Source organism: Myxocyprinus asiaticus, chromosome 40 (assembly GCF_019703515.2).
Source record: "Myxocyprinus asiaticus isolate MX2 ecotype Aquarium Trade chromosome 40, UBuf_Myxa_2, whole genome shotgun sequence".
Classification (NCBI taxonomy): Eukaryota; Metazoa; Chordata; class Actinopteri; order Cypriniformes; family Catostomidae; genus Myxocyprinus; species Myxocyprinus asiaticus.
In genome coordinates this window covers 5,994,102-6,021,729 of record NC_059383.1, presented here as the reverse complement: position 1 = coordinate 6,021,729, position 27,628 = coordinate 5,994,102, and the positions used below count along the sequence as shown (strand labels likewise).

The following is a 27,628-nucleotide window of genomic DNA, read 5'->3' as shown; positions in this document are numbered from 1 at the left end:
TAAACATAGAGAGGGAATGCAAAGTACTGCGAGGAAATATAAAAAACTTATTGTGATGGAATGCAAACTATTGCGAAGGAAAGCAAAGCCTTGCGAGGGAACTCAAACATTATTGCAAGGAAATGTAAAATGTACTGTATAGTGAGGGAATGCTAAACTTATGAGGGAAAGCATGGTATTGCAAAGGAACAAAAAAATGCATTGTAAATGGAACACAAACTACTGTGAAGGAACACAAACTATTGTAAGGGAACAAAAAATATTGTGAGTGAATGCAAAACCTATTATATGGGAACACAAACTATGGTGATGGAACGCAAACCATTACGAGGGAACAAAAACCATATTGAGGGAACACAAAACTATTGCGTGGGAACACAAAAATTATTGTGAGGGAACGCAAACCATTGCAAGGGAACAAAAACTATTTCGAAGGAACACAAACTATTGCGAGGGAATGCAAAATATATTTTGATGGAACGCAAGCTATTGCGAAGGAACAAAAAACGTATTGTAATGGAACAAACTATTGCAATGGAACGCAAACCATTGTGAGGGAACACAAAAACTATTGCGAGGGAACGCAAACCATTACAAGGGAACACAAACTATTTCGAGAGAACACAAAAAACTATTGCGAGGGAACACAAAAACTTTTGCAAAGGAACGTAAAACGCATAGTGAGGGAATGTGAAGGAACGCAAACCATTGTGAGGGAACTCAAAAACGAATGCAAGGAAATGTAAAACCAATAGTGAGGGAATGCGAGGGAAAACTAAACTTGTAGAGAGGGTATGCAAAGTAATGCGAGGGAATACAAAACTTATTGTGATGGAATGCAAACTATTGCGAAGGAAAGCAAACCATCGCGAGGGAACTCAAACATTATTGCAAGGAAATGTAAAATGTAATGTATAGTTAGGGAATGCAAAGTACTGCGAGGGAACACAAAACCTATTATGGTGATGGAACGCAAACCACTACGAGGGAACAAAAACCATTGTGAGGGAACACAAAACTATTGCGAGGGAACGCAGAAATTATCACGAGGGAACCCAAAAACTATTTCAGAAAATAATTTCCCTCCCTTTCCTCTAAGGGGCTCTCTGTACAAATCTCATTCTTCTGTTCATTCAAATTTGCTGCTTCATGTTTTCGTAAGAAACGCATGAAAACCAGTGCTGCTTATTGTCATTTATATCTAACCATATTTGAATGTGCACAAATGCAAATACGATTTGAAAGCTATGGCAGAGGGTCATATATTTTCAGTGAATAATGACACAATTTGGTCTGTTCATCCCACAAAGCTATCATATGGCTTCAGTAGGAAAATAGATGAGCAAATGACGGCAGAATTTACATTTTGGGTGAACGATCTCTTTAATGAATAGGCCTATATTTGATTGTTCTTAGTAATTCAACAGCTCCACAAAATCTCGCAGCATTGACTGCTGGACTGTACATTGAAATATTCCAAATGTGAATATTTAATAGAGTGAATTTTATTATACAAAGAAGAACAATATTCTTCATACGTGCAGTAGTTTATGGTGTGCACTGTTTGTTGTTGACTTACCCTACAGTACTCATTGATGGGTTTGAGGCGTTTCATTGCCACGTCTCTGATGTGGCTTCTTCTGAACAGAATCTTTCCTGTGAGGAAATAATGATCATAAACACACATAATTTATCAGCACTGATAACTTTTCTCAGGATTTTAAGAGGTGGAGTTTTAATGTGTATACAGTATCTACCAAAAGTTATTTTTGTACTATTTTACACTAGCATATAAATGACCACAAAGCTAAAAGACATGGACTAAAAGCCACAAAACTCTGATTTTGATTTCATGGATGGCATTTTAAGGAAATGTTGGGAAACTTTTGGGAATGTCCCTGCACACTTTGTCATTTTATCAGATGTTGGAAGGCTTTTACCACAAGCATGAAACTTGTCCAAACAAAGATTGTGGCCCATAAAACAAAACCAAGAAATGAACATAAATGAGCCTCTAAAATTTTACGACTCATATCCTGCTGATCTAAGATGAGACACCGTGGTCCATTTTTGCTGGATGTGGTAAAAATCAAGTAAAACGTGGGAAAACAACTATCCTAAAGTTGTAGATCTTTCAGCACTATGACACATTTAGAAGAATGGGACTGAAAAGCACCTTGTTGTGTGATGTGATGCATGTGTTTAATGTGTTGGGTGACTGCCCTGTACCTCATGTGCTGAGTGAAGTTGAGTATGATCCAGAACACACTCACAGCATCTGAACTCTACCTCAAGACAGCCTCAGATAGGGCAATTTACAGCAAACCCATTGAGGTTACAACACGACTAAGAAATGCACTTGACAGCAAGATTTGAGTGTGCTTGCATGTTTTACACATTAGCTCTGATTTTATGTATATAATTTTCCATGTTTTTTTCCAAGTTAAGCTCTATGGAGCACATCTGGCATGATGTCGATTACTAAAGAATATAATTTCAACTCATCCCTCATCTCAAGCAAAAAATATGTTTAAAGGGAAAGTTCACCCAAAAATGAAAATTCTCTCATCATTTACTCACCCTCATGCCATCCCAGGTGTGTATGACTTCTGCTGAACACAGACAAAGATTTTTAAAAGAATATTTCAGCTCTGTAGGTCCTCACAATGCAAGTGAATGAATAGCAACATTTTGAAGCTCCAAAATGCACAAAGGCATGAGGCATATTTAAGTCATTTTTTACTAGAAATACTCCTCCCTCCCAGTAGGTGGCGATATGCACAGAAAATGTGAATCGGCAAAAAAAAAAAAAAAAAAAAAAAAAAGATTGTGAAAGTGGAGATTTATAGTAAAAATGACTTAATTATAGATCTGTTTCTCACCCACACCTATCATATCGCTTCTGAAGACATGGATTTAACCACTGGAGTCGTATGGATTACTTTTATGCTGTATTTATGCACTATTTTGGAGCTTCAAAGTTCTGGTCACCATTCAATTGCATTGTACGGACCAAAAGAGCTGAAATATTCTTCTAAAAGTCTTTGTTTTCAGCAGAAGAAAGAAAGTCATACACATCTGGGATGGCATGAGGGTGAGTAAATGATGAGACCATTTTCATTTTGGGGGGAATGATTTCTTTAAGGCATTGCACTACAATAAAAATATAAATACACATGGTTTAAAGAAGGTTTGGGAACCATTTTATTTATTTTTTAATACCAGTATTGAATTATTTTTTATGACTTTCAGTTCCATTAACGGTTCTCAAACATCCAACGAAACTTCTGCCGATGCAGGTGTGACACGTGCTAAAATACTCTGTTTGCAACACCACTACTCAGGCCACATTATGTTAGAAAACCAATACATTTTGCTACATTTAACACTTTTTCTTTAAATTCATCCAAGGGGACAGAAGTCAGATGGCTGTCATTATCTGTTCTTAATGAAGAAACAGTGTGTATGTCATCACATATCTGACCTGAGTGTGTTTACAAAGCTCACTAATTGAGGTGGAGTGGACTGTATATGATGCTCAGGTAATTACAGGGGTTTCTGTTCAGATTGTCGACAAAGTGCTGTGTCAGTAATTCCAAACACTTGTTAAACAGTTGTTAATTGATGGTATGTTCAATGCACAAGCAAAACAAACCTGCGTGCCTGCCTAACTGCAGACAGATGTTTGTTTAATCTGAACTAATTCACTGTAAAGGTTATGACACACTTGCACATACCAGTTACTGGACAATGTACACATTCTGAACCTGCTGAAAAATATGTGCCAAGCACGTACTGCATACTTCCTTTAAAGTCAATAATTGTTGTATTACATATACTCCATTGTGGCTGGCTATGTATTCTAGTTGGTCTAATTGTATTACACCAATGTGCATGAGAAAAGTTATCAAAAGTGTTATCAGTAGGTCCACACAGATTTCTGCAACTGCACACTTTTTCCACAATTTATGCTGAATAGATTTAAATATGGTTCAATATGTTACACTGATCAGAGATTACACACTTATTGGTTGCTGAAAGCATTGTCAAAGTAGCCAAAATATTTATATTTTAACTTTTATTCTAAACTCTTTCAAAACAGTTAATAATATTTTTACCTTTTTTTAATGTGAATGGTGCTTGCCCAATGCAAAAATCACCGCCACAATACTAGGGTGTTGTGGGTATGATATATATAGACAGATATCTATACATTTCTGTAAGCATTAACTGGACTTGAATGTCTGTACAGAGAGGGCTGTTCTGGAATGATGTTTACCTGGTAAAAAGGGAATGATTCTGCGCTTCGGATCCTTCTGTCCACCTTCCACAGGAAATTTATCCAGAAGCTCCATCTACAGAACAATAACATGGAGACGTTTAATGTCAACATGAGACGGCATTCGCAAACCATTTTACCTTTTCAAATTTGGGGTCACATTTCTAAAATGTGATTCTCATCTATTCCTAGTATATTTGTGAATATTCACCAAATGTGAAGGATGAAGATCAAATTCAACCTCCAGAGAATCTCCACGTAACCAAATGTTAAAACTTCTTTTCCGAATCTTTGGAACTTCTTTTCCAAATCGACTTTTACTTACTTTCACACAAATTATGAGCAAATTGGCACATTATCAGTTCATAAACACTTACTTTTAACCCTGTTCTCCATACAACACAATCTTATGACATCTAAACACTTTTATTAACACGTGATTTGTAAGGCGATCCACTTTAAAGTTTGCATTACATAACCAACTACATTCACAAGCTTTCACTTGTTCAAGTGTAAGAAAAATGTGTGGTAGCTCAACTGGACTTGTGATGTAAAGGACTGGGGTACGAGTCCTGAAGAGCACGCGAGTCGGAACGCGAGCTGAAAGTGTCATAGAAGCACACATTTACTTTTTCTGACACTATCGGTTAGGTTTAGGTTTAAGGTTTAGGGTAGAGAAGGTGGTTTTGTTGATTTAAAACTTGATAGAGCATTAACTTTAAAAACCTTTTCTGTTTGGGAGAACATTTAACTCGCTTTTAGCACCACACAGTGGACATTTCACCTCAGAACTCCAGATTTATGTAAGGAACCACGTAATACCTTTTACCAACAATGTAGCCAGAGTCACATAATTGTTATGAGATAAGGCTGGATAAATTGTGCACAACCAGGAATGTGTATTAAGTAAAAAGAGTCCATGCTGATTTCATGTTAAATATTTCGGTTATTTTTAATACCCCAGTGCTTGCACCTCAGCAAGTCAAAGATTTTTACTTATGAACTGTAATACTGATTCTAATCCATTCTACAGATGGTATTTTTCCCTCTGGGTCTGTATGCGTGGCCTGCTCTACACAGACCTACTGACATAGTGGAACATTTTCTGTAGCCTTCACCTCTAGAACGCCCCGTAACAGTCGTTTGCAGCTATACGTTATTCTTCTCTGCTGGCACCAGTTAACATTTTCCTCCCATCTGCAGGGCTTTGCATTTCAGGCCCCTATTCCAGTCGGAAAGTAGCTGTTGACTAATGAAATCACACCTGCTCCTTTCCAAAGAATGCCGTTAATCAGATCATCTGTGCATTTTAAACATTCATTCACTAATGACTATAGCAGAGCTAAGATTTGTCAGCTAAGCGAAGATTTCCAGCAGATCAGCTCAAAGCCTGAAGGTCTAACAATGTACCCATAATGTAAAACTGATAACACAGAGCTAATGACCTAAAAATTTGTGTCATTCTGTCAAAATTCACCAAACTTGAACTCCGCGGCAAATCCGCGAGCAGAAATTCTTCACCACCGGGAGTCCATCGCACGAAATTCACGAATGCGTTGATTCCCATTGAAATGACTGTATTTCGCCCACAGAATTTTGCCGTGCGATGGTAAATGTGACCACGCCTCATGTCTGATCACTTAGAAAAGTAACTACACACCTCTCCTCAACATCCACACGAATTGAGGTATCATTCGTGCCTTTAACAATGTGTCTTTAAAGCCATAATCCTAAATCTGTACAACAGTAATAGTAATAGGTGATGTTTGTCTTAGCAAACACCACTAATAAATTACATTTATGTTATCTACTGCAGCAAACAAAACAAGCAGCTTTAGCTGCACTGGTTTAGCCGACATCATGCAGAAATTCTAAATGCTTGGCTGATTGATACGTTTGTTGTATACGTCACTACAGGAATGCACTGCCACATTACTGTAATGGTGCTCTAGTTCTCACTCATTTTAACACTAATGACACCAGTTGAAGAGAGACAGTCATTCTGGCAGACAGAGCTTTTACTGTGGTACAGAGATCCATTAAAGCGAGGAACAATGTCTTCTACTATGACTCAGCAGCACCAGCACACTGAAGGCACAGAGATAAAAACTCCTCATTTCCGCTTCCAAACACAATAAAATGAGAGCAGAGCCGGCCTTCTCTGAGATTTCATCTGATAGCTCTACATAAATATATAAATATTTTGTACACATATGTTGCATATTTGTAAAAATGAAATAATAATTTTTATTTATAGCTAATGCTTCAGATCTGGAAAACATATTAGAATTCTCAATTTATTTGATTTACTTGATTCAAGTTTGTTTGTATATCAAACATGTCGCCCTCCAGATTAATGTATCCCTTTGGGTAACTCTCACTCACAATATGGTTAAAGACCCGTTGTACACAGTAAAGCTGTCACATCAAAATTACATTGAATATTCATCAAATTTAAATGTGCATTTGAATTTAAGATGTGTGCTAAGCAGGGGCTCTTTAAGGTACCTCTGGGCCAATGGGCTCGCAGGTCTACGAAGGCCCCTTTGAAGTCGTTTAGCGGGGTGGGGGGTGTAACTTCATTGCGTTGAACATGCGCTACACGGATGCTTTTAACAGTTGCACACCGTCTCTGTGTCAACAACTGCGGCTCCCACTGAGAGTGTTCAGACGCGTTCCTCCCGTGAACGTGTATAGGGGAAAATAGGGTGGCGGACGCCACGTGCTGGATCCCATGAGAGTTGTGGGCCCCTGGGCATCAGCCCGTGTGCTAATGCACCCCTGGTGCCAAGCACTGACAACGACTTACACCGTGTCCTAACCAGACGCATCGCGACACCACAACACATGATAAAAGGTATCTTTTCCATGTTAATCAGAGTTTTTGTCCTAACCAGCCGCGACAAATGACGAGCGACAGCGACAAGGCATTCTATTTTTGAAATGGTTTCCATTTATGCGACGTCGTGCCAGACAGTGCAGACAACAAATGGGTCTAAATTTTTTATTTTTTTACAGTATATTAAAGCTAAATCTCACTATCTGGTTCAGAACAACCTGATTTTGGCCGAGAGTGTCACACACCTACCGAATGTTGTGCTTGAGGTCTCACTCTCTTCAGCCGGTGCTCTGTCACACACACATACACACACCAGTTCAGAATGGCAGAGGGGAGACATACCGACTCATTCTGACTTTCTCTCTGCTTCCCTGTCACAAGGCGATTGGCAAAATATCAACAGGAGGACCGCAAGAACATAAACAATCGTAACAGACTTAATAAGGATGCGATTTCTAAAGTAACTTTTCCCTGTGTATGATTGTGTATTTATCCCCTCGGAGCTTGCCGTAGAAAGCGTTATGATGCTTATGTGAGAACATTAATTGCGTTCAATAAACATACTGTTCAGTCTGTGATCGCTCTGTCTTCTACATTTTATTGTCAATTATCCTCATTTTAGTGTATGAATATTGCAGTGTCGCATTGCGCCTGGTGTGGACAGACAGATTGCTTGTCGCTGGAATCTTATCGCATCGCATCTGGTTAGGACATGGTGTTAGGTAGAGATCTTTGGTTGTAGCGTCTTGTGCACTTATCAGCATCTCACAGCATAAAGGCCAATTCACACTGCCCCAACAAACACTAACATCCAACAGTTGTCTGGTTTTGTCAGATCAGTGTGTTCACCCCTTTGTTGTTTGTTGGCATCTGATTTCAGCGATTTAACGTTCATTCGGTGTTTGTCGGGTCTTGGAATGTTTGAGCAGTTTGGTAAGATTTTCCAACAAACTCTGGCATGATCTGACTTAAAGGTTCACTCAGTCAATTTTTTCCTCATTTAAAAAGTTTTGCTTCTAAAGAAATGAACAATAATTTTGAAACATATGTATGAAATCATGACCACTCGTGAAATGAAGAGTTCAGTCATATTAGTAAGCTTATAAAAGCTGTTTTATTTTACATTAAATGGGGCAGGGGCACCCTCATTGGGCCACCATGTTAGGATCACGCTTAATCTCAGTAACTGCCCTGTTACTGGACACTTTCAATCATGGATTAAATTAATACTGGCTAACTGTGCAAGGAGAATTTCCACAATGGCATTGGTAACAGAAAACTACTGTGTTTGAATGATGCAGCATCCAGGCCACTAGGTGTCACTGTAAGCCAATCTAAGTCACTTTGACATCCTTAAAAAAAATTACTGAGTGCACCTTTAATTGCAAAACATTGCCATGACAATGAGGTAAGCAACTGCATTGGTAGAGCAGGAGAAACAAAGTCAATCATGATTAAATCACATTTTTGTAGCGAACTTGTTAAAGATTTCCATTCCTTTATAAATAATGGAAAAAAATGATATGTTAGTGTTGGGTTGGAACCCTGCTCCTGGAGGGCCACTGTCCTGCAGAGTTTAGCTCCAACCCTAATCAAACAAACCTGAGCAAATAATCAAGTTCTCCAGGATTACTTGAAAAATGAAGAGCAGGTGTGTTTGATTAGGGTTGGAGCTAAACTCTGCAGGACAGTGGCCCTCCAGGAGCAGGGTTCCCCACCAGTTTGTGTGGATGACAAATTTGAGGGAATATACATGTACAAATAGGCTATATTAAGATGCAGACAGAGATGGATTTGTGCTGAAGCAATCTTCTCACTCATGAAAAACAGATTTTTTATTTCTTAAATGGCGTCAAATCACACAGAAATTACATGCAGATATACAATAATTTAGAGCTGCACGATTCTGGACAAATTGAGGATCACAATTGTTTTTGCTTAGAATAAAGATCACAATTCTCTCACTATTCTGTATAATAAAAATTACATGTAATTTACTAGAGGTTCTGACAAAAGGTTCTGTGCTTCAATATGTGCAAAAATGCAATAAAGTTGTAAATCAAATATATAAATTCAAAAGTAAAAGTCCACAAGAGGATGCAACTAATTAATTATAAACCAAACGGCACTTTGTTATTATTGAAAAATCCTGTTAAAAAAGTGCATAAAAACAATCAAAATCCTACAATGATTTACCCCAGTTTCTCACATGCTAAGTAAAAAAAGAAAACGAGAGGAAAAAAGCTTCATTAACAGTTCTGTTAACTTGGTGGTGTTGCACTGGTAAGCAAATATGCTATAAAACACTGTTATTTTACAAAAGTAAAAAAAAAAAAACATTTTTTACAACTCTTGAAAAAATTGCAAAAGGAATTAATCAAAAGTAATTAAACAGAGAACAGAGTAAACAGTGCTTTGTGTTTCAGCAACAGTAGCAATTAAATGTTAAAAATTATAATATAAAAACATTAAAAAATAATTTAATACAAAATGAAATTACTTGCATATTTGATTATTAAATATACATTAATACTGATTTGATGCTGTAAGAATGCCTGAATGCCTATAACAGACAGCATGCAGCTTATATACATTTAGATATCACACAGATCTAACATTTTGAAGAATTTGTCCTGTCTGTTAATACATTAGCAGCTGTGTTTGCTTTAATATCTCAAAGACAGCACAGATTTAATCCTGTCTGTTTACACTCTTGTAGTTCGAACTGTGTGTGAAATGATACTTGGTTAGAAATGGTAGAGAGAATTGACTTTTATTATTAAGTAAAAGTGTGTTCTTTTGTCAGTAGTACTTCACATCCTCTGGTCAGTAGATTGTCACATCCTCTTTAGATCAGTAATATTTATGCATCCTGTGATTGGCACTAAGATGGGTAAGACAGTAATTTCCGGCTCTATCACCATTACTGCCATGTGCCATGACATCATACAGAAGTTAAAGGAAGCACAATGCTGGCACACTCATAGACTGCCATAGTTACAGAAGCAGGACATTCAAAGGAATATGTAACCCAAAAATCTCACATCTGTCTGTATGACTTTTTCTTCCATGGAACACATAAGGAGAAATTGAGCGTAATGTTTTTGAAGACCCATAAAAGTAGTCAGTACTAGTGCCCTACCGATATATCGGTCAGCCGATATTAGCCTCACCGATATATCGGTATCGGAGTATATGTTTACCGATTATGCGCAGATATGAAAAACATTTTCAGAACATATAATGCAGAAAACAATGCTTTAGAATTGGTGTCATTATGTAGTTTGTCCAGCAGAGCGCACTCCGACTCCATTGTTTACAGAGCTGAACTGATGGTGGCTCTGCAGACAGGGTGGAGTTCAGTGGTAAATTCATTTTCAGGTGCTTCGGTAAATTGCTAACTAGTTTGTGAAATACATACTAGAAAGTTAATAAACAATGATCCCATCATTTTATATAACTAATATAACATTAACCCTGTCCCTGACATGTCACTCATGTCTGTTTGCTGTTAGCCAGCTATAGTCTGTCAGTGCAGTATGTAATGCAGCAGATTGAAAGGTAAACGGAGCTTCTTTTTGCAGCTCAGCAGACAACGGTGCTGTGGTGGATTGTGTCTGTTGAGTGTTGATTTCACGCTACGCTGTTACCTAGTTGGCGAGACGCAATGCTGGTCCATCTTTTACTCTCCGTGACAATGGGCTTATAGCTAACTAGCTAATCACGTAGCTACTTTCATTGCTTGTCAGCTGAGTGGAAGCTAATGTGTAAACATGTATTCACCAAACTGTTTTGTTCAGGATTCACAGTTTGGTCCCCCTTTCAACCGAACAATTCCAGTTGTTGCATTTACAAAATGGTATTGTGATGGTATCAGATGGTAATACTGCAGTGCATTGATGTACACCATGGCATTTACATAGTACTCCAATGTACATGTAAAAAAACATGCAATGAAATGTTTTTACACCCGTTTGGTTGGAAAAATGGCTTTACCTTGAGTTGTTCAAAAGCTGCATACGCAGGCGTTTAACTTAATAAAGACATTATTCATCGCTGTCAAATGAAGTATGATTCAAAATATCTCCGTCACCGTATGAACGGGGAGAGCCGTAAACTGACACCTACATGTTGCAAAATCATCCGTGACTTCTCTTAAAAAAAAAAAAAAAAAAAAAAAAAAAAGGCATTTTTATCATAGTAAACTCCACAGATTGTTCACTCCAATAGGATTGGATTTTTTAAAAATTTCTTTAGTTTTATTTATTTTTATTATTTTTATTTTTTTTTATCCCCTTTTCTCCTAATTTGGAATGGCCAATTCCCACTACTTAGTAGGTCCTCATGGTGGCTGGGTTACTCACCACAATCTGGACGGTGGATGACAAGTCTCAGTTGCCTCCGCTTCTGAGACGGTCAATCCGTGCATCTTATCACATGGCTCATTGTGCATGACACAGCGGAGACTCACAGCATGTTGAGGCTCATGCTACTCTCCGTGATCCACGCACAAATTACCATGTGCCCTATTAAGAGGGAGAACCACTAATCGCGACCACGAGGAGGTTACCCCATGTGACACTACCCTCCCTAGCAACCGGGCCAATTTGGTCACTCAGCATACCCTGGATTCGAACTTGTGACTCCAGGGGTGGTAGTTCTCGCTGAGCTACCCAGGCCCCCACTCCAATAGGATTGTTGAGTGTAAAACATGTTGAAGATTAGTGGACAGGTGGCCAATTCAATAAGTCATGTGCTGTTTCCTCATAAAAGCAGCTTTTTATTCTTGTCTCCTGTCTCCTCGTCTATGGCACTGCTGCGTTATGCTTTTTTTGCGCTCACCTTGGAAGAAGGGCTCTGGTTGTTACAAAGCAGGGTCTGGGGTTGCTAGGTTACGGGGGCTGCTCCACCATTACTGAGAGAGAGTTGTTGTGAGACATGCAATTGGAGTGCGCTTAAAGTTTCAACAGTTTACCTCCTCATCTGCTCTGTGTATCATGACAGTAAATATTCCACTTGTTATTTATTTCATTTCTGTTTTTACGGATTGAGAAATGCTCCAAACGATACAGTGCGTGAGCTGTCTGAATGATTCAGACCATTTTGCTAAACCGTTTGACTTATTTTTTGAAGATATTGACTCAAATGAGTAATTCATTCGTAAATCTGGCATCACTAGTTCTGATTCTAAACAGGTGTCAGAAATACGGGACACACGGCATGATTGCTAAAATATTGTCAGGGAAAATGTTTCTTCATACAATTTTCATACAGAGGATAATCTGCTGGCTGTTACAAACATTTGCTGGCAGTGCTACGGGGGTGCTATGAACTTTCTTGGGGAGGCTGAAGCACACGCTAGCCCCTCCCTAGTGCCTTCTCTGATCATGAAGTCGCATTCACATGATTCTCGCCGATTTGAACTCCACATGAAAAGCTTGTTTTGCTTTTAGCACTGGCACTGTGCATGTAAATTATACTTTTTCAAAATTGTCCAGTAATCCGGTGAGACAGAAATGCAACACGACGCAGTGGAAACACTGATGCTTCACTTCAGCGAGTCATATTAATGTATCTTTTCATAGATCCCATCTGGAATTATTTGTAGAAAAAATATGGTTAAGAGGTCCTTTCTCAAATCACTTAATCATTGACATGGAATCACTGTTGTATGTGTGTGTTTGTAATGTTTGCATCAGTGTAATGACCCCGGGGTGGACACAACGCAAAGGTTCCGCCCTACTCCAACCAGTGTTCAGAACTCACACAGAGCTGAATTAAATGTCAAATCGGTAAATGTGTTAATCGCAATTCAGAAAAATGAAAGCGTTAAACGTTTTAATTTAAAGGGTTAGTTCATCCAAAAATGAAAATTATCTCGTCATTTACTCACCCTCATGCCATCAGTAGCAGTATGCGCGTGTAAGCTGTACAGAAGCTTCATTGGTTTTGGTTTAGATCTGTTTTTGTATCTGTTTCTTTACTCACAATGGTGCGTTTGTGTGATTAGCCTGGATCTCTCAACCAAGAGAAGAACGTGAGATTATGTACGTAACATGCCAACACAAATACATCACATGAGAGACCACGTGAACTCATGAATGCGTATACTTGTTAATGACCTGAAGCGATGATTTATGGAACTTAAATATTGATCTTTTTTCTCACCAAAAGTGATCGTATCGCTTTAGATGACATTCATTTAACTGCTGGAGTCACATAGATGACATTTATGCTGACTGTCTGTGATTTTTGGAGCTTCAAATGGTCTTATCACCATCCACTTGCATTATAAGGACCTACTGAGCTAAAATATGTTTCTGTTTTTCTTCAAATGTGTTCTGCAGAAGAAAGAAAGTCATCTACATCTGGGATGGCATGAGGGTGAGTAAATGATGAGAGAATTTTCATTTTTGGGTGAACTATCCCTTTAACACATAATTTTGACAGCTCTACTAAATTCTGATCGGTTTTTCACACAGTCTGAAGCTCTGGTACGGCTTCAGAAGAAATAGAGCAGGAGTCGTATAAACTAATTTCATGGTGCTCTTATGGTCCTGTTTGGAGCTCAATAGCGTTCATCTCCTTTCACTTTCATTGTATGGAAAAGAGCGGCTTTCTGCTACACGTCTGCTTTTGTGTTCTTAAGAAGGAAGGACTATGGGTTTAAAACATAAGGGTGAGTAGATAACAAGAGAATGTTCATTTTTGGGTGTACTATAACTTTTAGACACCGTTTGCATGAAAGCACAATAAATAAGCCCCTTATCAGAGGAACAGCAGTGTAAGTTATGAGCCGAGAAGCATACAAGTAAAGGCTTCCAAGACTATTTGACATTTATAGGAGGAGGTGAGATTCCTGTATGATCCAAGTCCTCCAAAGTCCATACAAGCAGTCCTTCCTCTGCTGAACAAAGAGAAACCATCTGCACATGACAGTCGTCTGCCTTATGTGATGTGTGGAATCCAATCCATATGTCTCAGAGCCATGCCTGAGTCTGTGTTCAGCGAAACTGCTGACATACGCTACTAGTCAAATTTAGACACACTTGACTGAATTTATGTTTCTTGTGATCTTAAAAATCTTTTGATCTGAAGGTTCATGTTTAAAATATAGTTACATTTGTTTAGTTTTTTTGCAGACAAATATAAATTGTGCCTACGTATGAACTTAAAAGCTCAAATGTAACTTTTTTTAAATGGATGATTTCTTGACTGATTGTTTTGATTTGTTTAGCATTATTGGACATTTGAAGACTTTACTGTAATAATACAGTAAAAGTGGAAAATAGTAATAATAGGGAATGAGTAGGTGGCTTTTTCTGAATCATGTTATGCCTGACAATGGACTTCAATGGTGTATGTTACACAAAATCAATTAAACTTCAAGTAATCCTTAACTGTGATGCCTTTAATGTTGTACTGGTAAAGACTTTAACACTCAAATCTTCCTAGCCAAACAGTTCTGGCTTGTGGTATGAATGAAAGGGTGTGTTGAGTTCAAACCTTTGCAGAGATGTTCTCAAATTTCCTACTCCCAAAAGCAGAGGAAAAAACACAACAGTGAACAAACGTAACCACATTCAGACAACTGAGTCATTAGATCCGCTTCACTCTTGAAATGCATTAGTGGTTGACGTGTTTTCTCTCTGCATGTCCTGCCCCAGTTCCTTCCCGTCGCCGCTATGTGCTGCATCAGCACTTCGGTTCACCAACTACTCATGTGTTCTCATGGAAGAAACAAAAGTGGCAGAGAGTGAGGGAAAGTGGTTTTTAGACTGAGATTTTTTGAGTGCCACGAACATAGCTGATAAGACAATGTACTACCTATATAAAGTAGAGGTCGACCGATAGTGGGTTTTGCCGATACGATAACTAAGTTGGGGAAACAGGCCGATAGCCGATTAAACGGATGATAGTTTTTAAAATCTATGATATGAAAGAAAACTTTCCACTCAGTGTAAAATAGTGCTAAACTTTAGTAAGTACTGCTTTCCATGGTGATACTTCAATAAATTTCTCACACACTGGTACCTTCTTCAAAGCCTTAGCCATCTGAAATAAATGAAACTCAAGTCTTGTCTTTGAAAATGTAATTCAGAATGGCTTTGTATATATTATATATCCATGTACCCTCACATGAACATCAAATTTGTAATTCAGATTTACTGTTTAATTGGCCATACTTTCTTTTGAACATAACTAAGCCATAACAAAGGAAGTTTGGACAGAAGTTTACCCTGTCAGAATGGAGAAAAGTTGGGAAACTTTATGGTCAAAAAACTATAAAACTGTTCATGTGCACACACATTTACGCAATGTACTGTGCTTGCGCAAGATCTGTTGTGAATCAAGAGAACGGCTGAGCAAAAGCAAAAACACAAGCAGCATTTTCACATAAGGTTGCCATTAACATGAAACTGATTTATTACTGAAGATTAATTTATTAATCTACTTAGCAACATAACATCTTCGGAGCACTCCTGTTTATAGCCTGACTGAAACAAAGTGGACGCCTCTCAACCCCGGGAAAAAAACAAACGGATCTGCAATTCATAATTCAAAATTTGAATTCATAAGTGGCTATTTTCCATCCAAAACTGCAAATTAAGAGGAAAGGTAAGAAGATTATATTCTTGACTTTGGAACATTGTTCTAACCATTCGTACAGCTAATGTTAGCATCCTCTCCACCTTGTCGGCAATGCAGTTCTCCAGTGCTGCAATTAGTTATAACTAAATTACCTATTAAACCACCTTTGGTTGTCTTAAATGTCTGATTTATTGTACCATGCTATATGCAATTATAACTCGTACTCTATAAATACCTTGACTTTTCTCTGTCTGTGTTTTAAATCTGCTTCTGAAGTGTCTGTCTCTCTGCATAGCCTATTTCACTCACGTTGCAAAACAAACTCCACGCAGAGTCAGTGATTGTTTTTTACTTAACCTTTAGAGGGTGCCTCTATACTGTAGAACCAAGGAGTTCAGACTGTAGAACCCTTGAGCACCGGTCATGGAGAAAAGAAACCAAAAATAACAAATCAGAAACTATCGGTGTTGATTTTTTCAGATAGCCGATAATTAAAAAACACAACTATCGGCTCAGATTAATCGGTAAATCTGAATTATTGGTCGACCTCTTATATGAAGTCTACATTTTGAAATGCTAAAATTTTATTTTTCAGCGGTCTGCTGGAAATTTGAGAAATCAAATTTCCCTTGATGAAAAGTACTATGAAAACTACGGAGCCCCTTAAGGCCGGTGTATACTTTATTTTTCTGTGTTCCTGATCAGATCATGCCCGGTTGACCGTGATGCCCCTTTAAAGTACACTCTTTTGACCGTAAGAAAAAACAAACGTGTTTGACGCATGCACACTACTAGGGCTGAAACGATTAGTCGACGATATCGACAACGTTGACAATAAAAAATGGTCTACAAAAACTTTTGTTGTCGAATAGTCGTTTGATCTAATTTAACGTAACATGGGTTTAGATATGAAACTAATGATGGTGCACTAGAGGAGCACTGCATCTCGTGCCTGACTGAAGAGAGAAAACACAGCTTACAGCCCATCACAGCATATTTTAATTTGAAGGTATTTACACATAAGGTGACTGGTGATGCTGATAGAATTGCAGAAATGTTATCTTTGTCTTTCAAATGGACAGCTGGTCATCTGTTCCATAGCTGTACATTGGTTATTTTTGAATCATATTAATTGTTAATCAATTTTAAATGATAAAATGAAAAGTTTCTGTGCTTTCATTACAGAATAATGTCATTCGGTATTATCTGTTGTGACTTAAGGCCATTTTAAATTTAACAGTAATGATTTTCAATGTAAATTTTATGTTCCTGCGAAAAAAAAAAAAGGCTTTTTTTTTTTTATTTCAAATGAGGTGAGATCTGCCATGTCAACTTACAGAGCAGCAGAGTTTGTTTCTGTTAATTGGGCTACTTACCACGGGAGCAGCCATTTTTTTTTGTTGAAGTTCACGGCTTGGCTGAGTGCACGCCCAGCACACCTGCACATGGAGCTGCATGTACTTGATGATCGGTAGCACTGTTAAAATAACTATTTATTTTCCTCAAACTTTGAATACATGAGCGTTTGCTGTCAGAACATTTTTGTGAAAGAGGGTATAATTTGCAGTCATACAATGACGCCGACTGACCGAGAGTTTTATGCTTAACGCTGAACACTTTTATTTTGTCTTTTCATACTGTTGTGGATCAGTGGTTTTTGCCGCGTCATCCGAAGAAGGTAAAACGGATTTTAAAAACGGGTGGTTTTGTTAGTTTGCTAAAAATGATTACCTGCCATTTTTGCAGCAAAACACAACAGACATTAAGGGGTTATGTGCTGCATTGTAGAGTACACAGGAACGAACCCCACTGTTTTTTCAAATGTGCGCGAGCTGACTGCAAGCGGACATTTTGTACTTACGCAGCTTTTAAAGCTCATTTCTATCGAGTTCACAATGTGCCTGAACCCTCCGTTACTGCTACAGCCATTGTTACAGTTTTAAATGTGCAATTATGCTGTGTGAGAGCCAATTTCAAACAGTGAAAGAAATTATATCCCACTTAAAAGAGCACATAGTGGAGGGATGAGCTGTGGCATGTCCAGTAACTAGTTGTAAAAATGTGTTCCCTGTAAAATCATCATTTACTGCTCATATGTCCAGGAAACATAGAATATGTTCAGTGGACAGCATAAGTGACATATACAGGGAAACTATTTCTCAGTCTTCTGCTGTCATTGCATGTGAAGATGCTTTCCAGAGCTCAAATGATGCAACAACTGAAAGCACTGAATTGCCAGAAAATTTCAATGAGACCTTACTTAGGAATGTATGTTTATTCTACCTAAAATTGCAAGGGCAGCTGCTCCTTCCAGCTTCAACAATACAGACTATTGTCGAAGAGATGCAAAATGTGCATGTGTTGGGACAGGATTATACTTTTAGTAAACTATGTTCACTTTAAAAAAATGACATGTCTCTAACAGATGATGCTGTTGCTAAAATCTGTGATTGTGTGAAGGATGCAGATCTGTCATAAAAGGACCACTGTTAACATATTCAAGAGCTCAGGCATTCAAAAAGATGTTCAAATACATAGAGCCTAAAAAAAGTCACATTAGGACATGATGAAAATATGACATGTTTCATAGTGATGATCCAAATGTATGTGGTCCACAGTGCACCCCTGAAAGTTACGATTCTGCTGTTGGTGATCTACAAGCTGAAGATCGTCAAGGCATCAAAGGCATAAAGGTAAACTCTGCTTTCAATACTTTGAAATGTTTTCATGTTTGCCAGCCTGGTCTCCCAACTTGTTTAGGCCATGACATATTTGAGGGTGTCTTATCCTATGATGTTGCACTGTACTTGAAGTATTTCATTAAGACAAAGAAATGGCTTAAATATTCACTTTTGAACCGACACATCAAGCAGTTCAAGTACAAAGGATATGATGCTTTCACAAAGCCATGTGCTGTCAACTCTGAGTTGTCAAAGCTTTCAGGTCAAGCCATTCAGAATTGGAATTTCTTAAGGTTGCTGCCTGTATTAATTGGAGACAAAGTGCAAGATCCAAAAGATGATGTGTGGCAGTTAACTCTCCAGCTTCAAGATATTGTAGCTATGATTTGTGCACAAAAGATTTCGTTGTCACAGATAGTCTATCTTGACATTATAATCCAAGAATATTTGGAAACAAGACAATGTTTATTTCCTGAGAGTCCACTAAAGCCAAAAACACCATTTCTTGCGGCACTATCCAGCACCAATTTTGAAATTTAGCCCCTTGATCAGGTTATGGACGATGCGTTTTGAAAGTAAACACAGCTATTTTAAGAGATGTGCCAGGCATTTGAAAAACTTCAAAAACATTTTTCTAACTTTATCCGAAAGACATCAGATGTTTCAGGCATATCTTTCAGCTGGGCCAGGATGCAGTCAGCCTCTGCAATTCAAAGACAGTTGTACTTTTTACCCCAACCTTTATAGTGATGCAATTAAACATGCAGTGAGACAGTTTGGCTTTTCATAAAACAATACTAGTGTTTCCACAGGCATAAAGTATAAAGGTACTGTATGTCATATAAAAAGGGCATTTCCTTGTGTCAAAAAATTACGAGTCCATAGAGTTGAGAATTTCTCCTTATTTTAATTCAGAATGATGCAGCTGTGTATTTTGTGATCAATATACATAAGGCTGACTATTATTCTGAGTACCATCTGTACTCAGTGACAAAACAGAGTACTAGGTTGCAGTGTCTCAACATTAACGACTTGGTCGATTTTTATCTGTTACCATCATACATTGTAACAGGCTCCAAGTCATTCCACTAAAACACGGTATATTGTTGAAATAAACATGATCATGGCCACTGTGGTGGAGAAACCATACTAAAATGCACATGTATGCTGGTAGAAATTATAAAATACTATTTGAAAAATATGAAAGTGACAGCAGATTTTCTTTGGTAAACATGTAAATTCTCACATTATATACTTGAAGTAGAGGTTCCTCTTCTGTATATATGTACATTGTTACTTGACTAAATGTCTAGTTTCTTGTTTTCTTTTATTTGGAATATTGAAAACTGGTGTCTGATGTTATTCCTTGATTCCAGGAATGACTGACTTGGAGCAAACATTTTTACACACCGCCATTACTGAGGTCTTGCCTGACCTTCCAGAAATGACGAAAGATTTTCTAGAGGAGACCTTACAATCCCTTAGGGTGGAGACATATGATGATTTTCAGTTTATTGAGGAAGCTGATTTGCTGTCAGCCTTGAGACCAATTCAAGCCCGAAAAGTCCTTGCAGCTTGGATGCTGAGATTTAAGTCAAGTATTGCAGTACTGCATGCAACCAGTGCCTAAACTAGCCTGTAAAAAAGCTCAATCGAAAATATAGGAACATTCATATTGTGTTCTTGATCATTCTTCTTGTACATGTGTTTGTTGTCGCAGGCAGGACTCCTGAAACTAGCAGCTCATCTGTTGATGCTTCGCCAGGACCTCCAACATCCTTGCAGTCCCTTTCACCCAGAAGTTCACCCTCCACCTCTTCCAACAGCCCCCAAAGCCCTGATATAGACTGGGTTGATACCTTTATGATACAGTGGGATAAGTTCCCAGAGGAATTGATGCAGTCATTGGAGAAAGGAAAATGACCAAGTCCAAGAATGAGAAGGGAGATGGTCCGGATTGTGGTTTGTGAGATGAAGCGAAACAATTCTTGCATAAATAAAACGAACTCTACTGAAGTTGCCAAAAAGATGGTGGCAAAATATCCAAAATCTCTGCAAGACATAATAGAGGGAGACGTGATTGGGCCAGGGTATCACTCCCAAGTCAAGCAATTGCACTATAGGATAGAGAATGTGAGGCAATCTACAACCCCAAAAATAAGAAAGCGAAAGCATCGCACTGATGAGTCTGACACTGATAAAACAGAGAGCAGCAATCCAGGACACTTATGGGTGTATTAAGTGGAAATTAAAATTCCTGCCCCTTGGAGGGACCACAGATCCAGCAGGAGAAGAAAGAAAAACTGAAAAAGATGTTTGAGCAAACTGATGCAAATCCAGAGGAGGTCAAACATCTAGTGAAGTTGACTTTCTACGCACAGCGTAAACAAATAAACCAGGGGAAAAACATATAACACCTCCTGGAAAAGTGGCCGTTTTGGTTCGACGAATGTTCTGTTATGTGGAGGACACATGCCTGGCAGGGGAAGTACAGATGGACCAAGTTCCCTTGACTCCCACCATTGTCATGTGTGGTAAATTAAAAAAAATTATCTTTCTTTCTTTCTTTTATTTGTATTTCTATGTTATTTCTTCCTTTCTCTCTTTTCTGTCTATTTGGATTCAAATTCATTTTGCACGATGTTTTTGTACTGTTAGCTATAAGCTCTTAAAAATGTAATTCTGTCATTTACTAACACTCATGTCATTCCAAACCCATATGAATTTTGTTCATCTTTGGAACACAAATAAAGATACTTATAGATACTTAAGATATAAAGACATCGTCAGTGTAATCTATGTGACTTGTGTGGTTTACTCCAAGTTTTAAGATTAGATTCATTTGGGTGTGATAAAATACATAAATTAATTTGTTATTTGCACTTCAACTCAGCTCTCTAATATGTGATTTAAATCACACTGACTAGTGAAGTTTGTGTACAGCACCTCCTCTGACTTGTAAAAAATGCTTTAAACACATTAGAGAGCCGAGTGGAAGTGCAAATTAACAATTTAATTTGTTTTTAATAACACCCAAATTAATAAAATTGCTTAAGTATTGGATTACACTGATAAACCTTTTTGTCTTTTTTAGAGCATTAAAGTTTTGGTTCCAATTATCCTTCGTTGTATGGACACGAATGTCTGACAACTTCAGACATCTTCATTTGTGTTCTGACTATAAACGAAAGTCATATGGGTTTGGAACAACACGAGGTTGAATAAATGCTGACAATTTTTGGTAGACTATTCCTTTAAGGGTTTGTCCAAGTGGCTTTAAAAGGCCTTACATTATTCTCCACTAAATCTGCACATACACTGATGTACTGTATTCTGCAATGGTAAGCAACTTTACTGACATTGAAAAGTAAAAACAAATTCCCATTGTTTTGTGAAATGTTTTATAAGTCTTGTTTTAATTTTGTTTGAATTATGTTTTTATTTATTTTTTCAGAACGATCCTGCTACTCCTCAAGACGGTTCGTGCTGAGTGTGGATCGAAACATTATACTTAATGACAACTCCTCTTTCGTTTCTACCTTGACTCAGGAACTTTCAGATCACACGAGTGGCGTGATGTCTGAATATGGACTAAACTCATCAATAAACTAAATTGATGTGCCCCACTCACAGCTTAAAGGTTTGTTTCATCTAATTATCTGCTCAGTTCTTTAAGCTCAAGAGGCAAATAAAGGATTTTTGTAGTTTACTCAATTGTTACTGAGTTTTATTGCTCTTGTTTCCATGCCTGTACCTCAGTTTGAAAAGCTTGTTTGAAGATCTTGGTACATTTGTTCCATTTATTCTAAGGAAATGCTGTAATCTTTAAAGGATGTTAAAAATTCTTACATTTATTCCTTTAACAAGCCTCTGGATTGTTCTTAAGACATTTTAGGAGGAAAGTCTTTAGATCTAAAAAGCTATTCAGCTTTTAGAAAATATTAGAAATGTGTATGTTGGGAAATGACATGCTTTTGTAAAAAATTGAGGTTAATAAATTCTTGCAAAGGAAAGTTATTATTGGATTATGCCTTTAAATTGAAATGAATAAATAAAAAAAATGTATATATTGTATTTAGATGTTACTTTCACTGTAAATCTCCATTATTAATACTGCAAAAGATACTACGTTATAAACAACCTTTGAGTAAAATTAGCAGAAAAACTCCGCTAAATTACAATTTTATAATAAGACATTCAGTTAAATAATGTTTTTTTTTATTTTTTTTTTATGGTAATTCAGTGAAATTGTGTGGGATTCAATGTTTAAAAAAGCAACAACTGCATGAAATATTACTGAAAGAAATAATTTAATAGCAGCATGGTCATGCTAATTTGGCAGAAAAGGGCTGTTGGATTTACAGGTTTAAAATGTAATTTTGTAAATACATTTTGTAAATAAAGTTTTAAACTGTAAAATTCACATCTTGTCCTGTAAAGTTGTTTACATTTTTACAGTATTTTTTACAGAATTGTTCTTGCAACCACAGCTGCAAGGTTTTTTTTTTGGTAAAATCAACGGAATTTTTTTTTTTTTTTTACAGTGTTGTTTTAAGGATTTTTTGATATTTTCAAATGGACAATAAGGCAAAACGCTTGATTACAATATGATTTTTTGCAGTTATTTTTTTACTGAATTAAACATAATAAAAAGTCATTTTATTCAATGAGTCATTTAGAGGTATTTTTAAAAGATGATTTTGTCCTCTTTATTATTAGTAAGCATGTTGATTACAACCTTTTAAGTCAAGGTACAATCTGAATAGTCGGTTAAGAGCTAATGATTAATCGTTAAAATAAATCGCCTGAATAGTCGAATAATCGTTTTAATAATTGTTAGATTAGTCGATAATAAAAATAATTGTTAGTTGCAGCCCTACACACTACGACTGTTTTGTGATACTCTTTTAGTACAGACGAGGACTGTCCATGTGTCAAGAAAATCTGGAAAATCAACCATGGTTTTACAACTATGGAATTTCTTGTAAAAAGAACCACAAAATTTACCCTGGTTTTACAACAGTAAGCATATTCCAACCATGCTATTTATGGTAAAATCATTGTTTATAATACAGGAAAACCAAAACAAAAGGTAATAAAAATGAACAATTCTGCCAAATAAAACATTAGTTTTACTATAGTAACACCATGGTTCATTTGTGGTACATGTTCCATGGTTTTTAAGACCACAAAAAAATGGTTAAAAGATGTAAAGGCATCTCTTAAAAACCATTATAACACAAATTAACCATGGTGTTACTATAGTAAAACTGTAGTAACCATGTATTTTCAGAATGCTTATATTTCTCACCATAGTTTCCATAGTTACTATAGTAAAACCATGGTTAATTTTTGAAAGTGATGGATAAAGTTATTGAGATGGAACTCCAAAGAATTGCAAGGGAACACAAACTATTTCAGAAAATAAATTCCCACCTTTTCTTCTCCATAAAAGACATACGGTTTATAAAAAAAATATATATATATATATAATTATTACAACTAAGCGGTAAAAATGACTCAATTTCTGCAACTTTCTGACGTCAGAGATGACAGCATAACAAGACCATCCACATTAACACGATGTCTATTTGGTATTCACAAACTTGGCCCATCCAGTCACAGTGAGGTAAAGAAAGTAAGATAGATACTATTGTTCCTAAACACCAGAAGAACTAATGGCAAAAGTAAAATGTGTAAAAGGTTGTCAAACCTTATGCTGTTTCCGGTTGTGTGAAGCACCTATAGCTCTGCAGTTTCTGAAAAATCCCAAAAGTTCAAACAAAAGTATGATGTTTATATTTAATAAGATCCCTGATCATTTCAGTCTGATCTTAACATTGTGAGCTGCACATTTTACCATGGATTGTTTTAGTGCTACAGTGATACAGCTTCCCAGATTATATTAGATTTCGATTCACAAGCTCTCAATTTGATTTCGATTCATATGGGTTAATTTCAGTTATAATGTCCATTTTGCTTGCATATAAAATAACTTATTTTCCAGGTAATGCTTTTAATTATACAAGGGGCCTTCTAACTAAGTACATTATGAAAATATTAATTTTACTAATTATATTCGATTAGTTTTTCAGCATTTGTCACATTTTGGCTTTTAACAAATCCATGTATTCCATCAATAAACAACATATTATATTTCATATATTATTTGTTTCATGATTATTGTTTAACTGCATAATTTGTACTAATAACAAGTTTTTTTTCCTTGATTTGTTGTACATGTGCTTAATCCAGTACTGTCTCTTTAAGAAAACTGGCATTTCTGTAAAGAGCATCTGTAGATGAGCACATGTTAACGGGAGAGACTTGAATGGCTTTATCTCATCTGTGCTATGCATGATTAGAATGAAATGTTGATTTTTTTGTTGTTGTTTTTGATCAACAACTGACTGTAGAGAACAGAAAGATTATTAAAAGAGACATTATTCAATGACAAATGGGTCGCGTGGCTCTCGTCTTTGGACACACATTACACGGAACAACTTTTACTCTCCACACACCGTGAAAGTATCTCGCTGCTGAATACTCCACCACTATACTACAAAATCAATGGTGAGTTAAATATGAACATTTACCAGCCATTTGGCAAATTCATACATTTTAGCTGCATAGCACGAAATTTGGTTGCAAATGTGAGCAATTCCTCTTATTGTAGTGGAGAGTTGCGCATAGAGTAAAAGATCGATCTTAGGTTTTAAGAATTGATAGAGTTCAAATGAAGATTGCGATGCATCGGAAAATCGATATTTTTACCCACCCCTAATTGTTTTGTGATTATACTGGAGTCGACAACAAACACTGCAGCATGCAGCAAACCATCTTACTTCACATGCAAAGAGGGCATTTACGTAGGAATCGACCGCATAATGTTGCATTAAAAGCATAATGTTGATAACTACAGAATTTTATTTTTTATGCATCCTTCGTTTATTAAAAAAAAAGCAGAAATTGTGGTTACAGTAAGGCACCTACAAAGGAAGTAAATACGGCCAGTTCATAAATATTCCTTTAAAGGTGTGCCATCATAAAACAGCCTATTTAATTCAGAAAAGTTAATCTGTACGAATTAGAGATGTGCAAAACTACATATTTTCAAAATTGACTGTTTGTGAGGAAACCCTTCCGAGATTCACAATTTCTGCAACCAAGGTTACATGTAGGGACTCCGTGTATGAATGTTACATGTGAATCTCGCAAAACTTTTTGCAGGACGAAAAGTCTCTCAATTCATCCCCTTTTAAGTACCTCCGCAAGGAGAAAAAAAATCTAGATAAACTCACTTGTCAACCTAACTAGTTGACCATTATGACCCATTCTTAGTTTAAATGACTGCTTTCAGCTCTGATATACAGTAGAAAGCAGCAGGTAAAATGCATTAAGGGATAAGGATAATCGGTTCCAAAAAAAATTAAAAATAAATAAAACTACACTTGATTTATATTATTTTTACAGTTTAAAATGTAGATTACATATACTGTAGTTCGGTCTATACTGACTTGTTGATTATTTGGTCAGAAGTTTAAATTAAAATGACTGTTTATAACACAAATCTACACTATCAAACAGTATTAGATGAATTACGTCTCTCACAAGCTTTCAGGTTAATTGCTTTCTGTGTGTATGAATTTATTTTCACAAACAACTCATTGCCTTAATTTAGTAGATTATATTATTATTAGGCCTGTCAATTTGATACATTAATACGATCAATAAAAAAGATAAAATAATTTCAAAAAATAATTTATCATGTCCCCTAATAAGTAAATAAATTCTGTAAAAAAAGCAATTAGCCATGAGAGGCCATGCCTTTTATGTACAGGTTTTAGCCTTGTCCCAGACCCAGAATTTCAACTCTATTGAAAATCATAAATTATAAAATACAAATTATTATAATGGATTATTTAAACAAAGAGTGAATTAAAAATGAAAATGATTTTGACTGTCCCACAGTTGTGGCATCATTTCAACCACACCAAATAATTTTGCTCCAAATAATTTTTGTGAAGTTAATGTACTTGTTCAACAAGTCAACAGAAGTGTCGGTGAAGAGCATGCTTTGAGAAGAGATACGAGACAAGTGATGTTTGAAGAAAACTAAGAAAATTCAAGGTAAATATCACTTGTGAGCAGAACATTTGTACTGGGCGTCATTTCCAATCAAGCTGTAATTATGCCAAATTATGCAATTTGCAAAAGTGTAAATATATGAATATATGAAGAGTATACATTTAATGTTAGCTATAAAATTAGTCTTACAAAAACAAAAAGGAGTTGGCCATTTTTATTTAATTGTGTACATTGTGGTGGGAATTTCATGACTTTCAGGGGAAAAAAAGTGACAAACATATCCTGTGATGCATGTACATACACTGTTGGACATTGAAAATCAATAAAACAGAAACAAAAAAAAAACAGTGAATGTGTGAAACATGTTTTAATGACACTTTAATTTGTAGTAAAAATCCACAGTGTTAAAAATGCCCAAAGTTGAAGAAACACCCGTACACCAAACAGGCAAACTCGCATGTCCGGTGTACTCAAGTATAGTCTATTTATCTTTCTAACATGACATGGTGTTGATAGCAGCTGTGTTAATGAACATATATACTGGGGATGGGCTTTACAATGAGTTTTAATGTTATTTGTAGGACACTGTAAGTCTGGGTGACAAGCTTGCACAACTCATGAAGCTTCAAAACAGGAACTGCCACAAATCTGCAAGTTCAAGACCTCAGTGATTACACTCACAAAAACTGTTCCAAAACACTGTGAGCTGCCTTGCTGATTACTGCCTAAATAGGCAGCATCCTAACTAAAATAGAACCTTATTAGTTACAGATCTGGAACGCTCTACACAGGCAGCAACTCCATGTGGCAAATAAATAATGCTTCTAATGAAAAGCGCATACGTTACAACTAAACTGATTCCAATGTTTGATGTTAGCATGTTGCTAAGCTATCACAGTCCACTAAAGCATAAAAATGGATAGCACACACAAATATTGGGTAAACAGTCTATTTTTATGTAGACTGAACTACTTTTATTGATACTTTTCGGTAGTGAATAAAAAATATTTTCAAAAGAATAGACATTACAGTCGCTGCTTCTGTCATTTTTGATGCATTTTTCACTGTAGTCGTCGCAGTGCTTTCTCCACATGAATACATCTAATGGTGCTTTAGAAAATTACCAAACCAAGGTCTCTTAGAAGACAG

The 27,628-nt window shown here is 36.6% G+C and overlaps 1 protein-coding gene and 1 long non-coding RNA gene across 3 annotated transcripts in view; one reads left to right on the top strand and one right to left on the bottom strand.

The window, feature by feature from the left end:
- LOC127430649 (SH3 and PX domain-containing protein 2B-like) overlaps nt 1–27,628 on the bottom strand; it is a 79,575-nt gene that overhangs the window by 31,944 nt on the left and 20,003 nt on the right. For both annotated transcript variants that reach the window (XM_051680575.1, XM_051680574.1), the window contains exons 3-4: nt 4,280–4,355; nt 1,580–1,656 (exon numbers count right to left, since the gene is read on the bottom strand). In XM_051680575.1, the coding sequence (XP_051536535.1) occupies nt 1,580–1,656; nt 4,280–4,355 (153 nt within the window). The remainder of the gene's footprint in view (nt 1–1,579; nt 1,657–4,279; nt 4,356–27,628) is intronic.
- Nucleotides 15,465–22,889, top strand: LOC127430702 (uncharacterized). The gene is made up of 4 exons (XR_007895471.1): nt 15,465–15,737; nt 18,329–18,403; nt 20,112–20,925; nt 21,846–22,889. It is a non-coding gene; the product is annotated as an uncharacterized LOC127430702 (long non-coding RNA).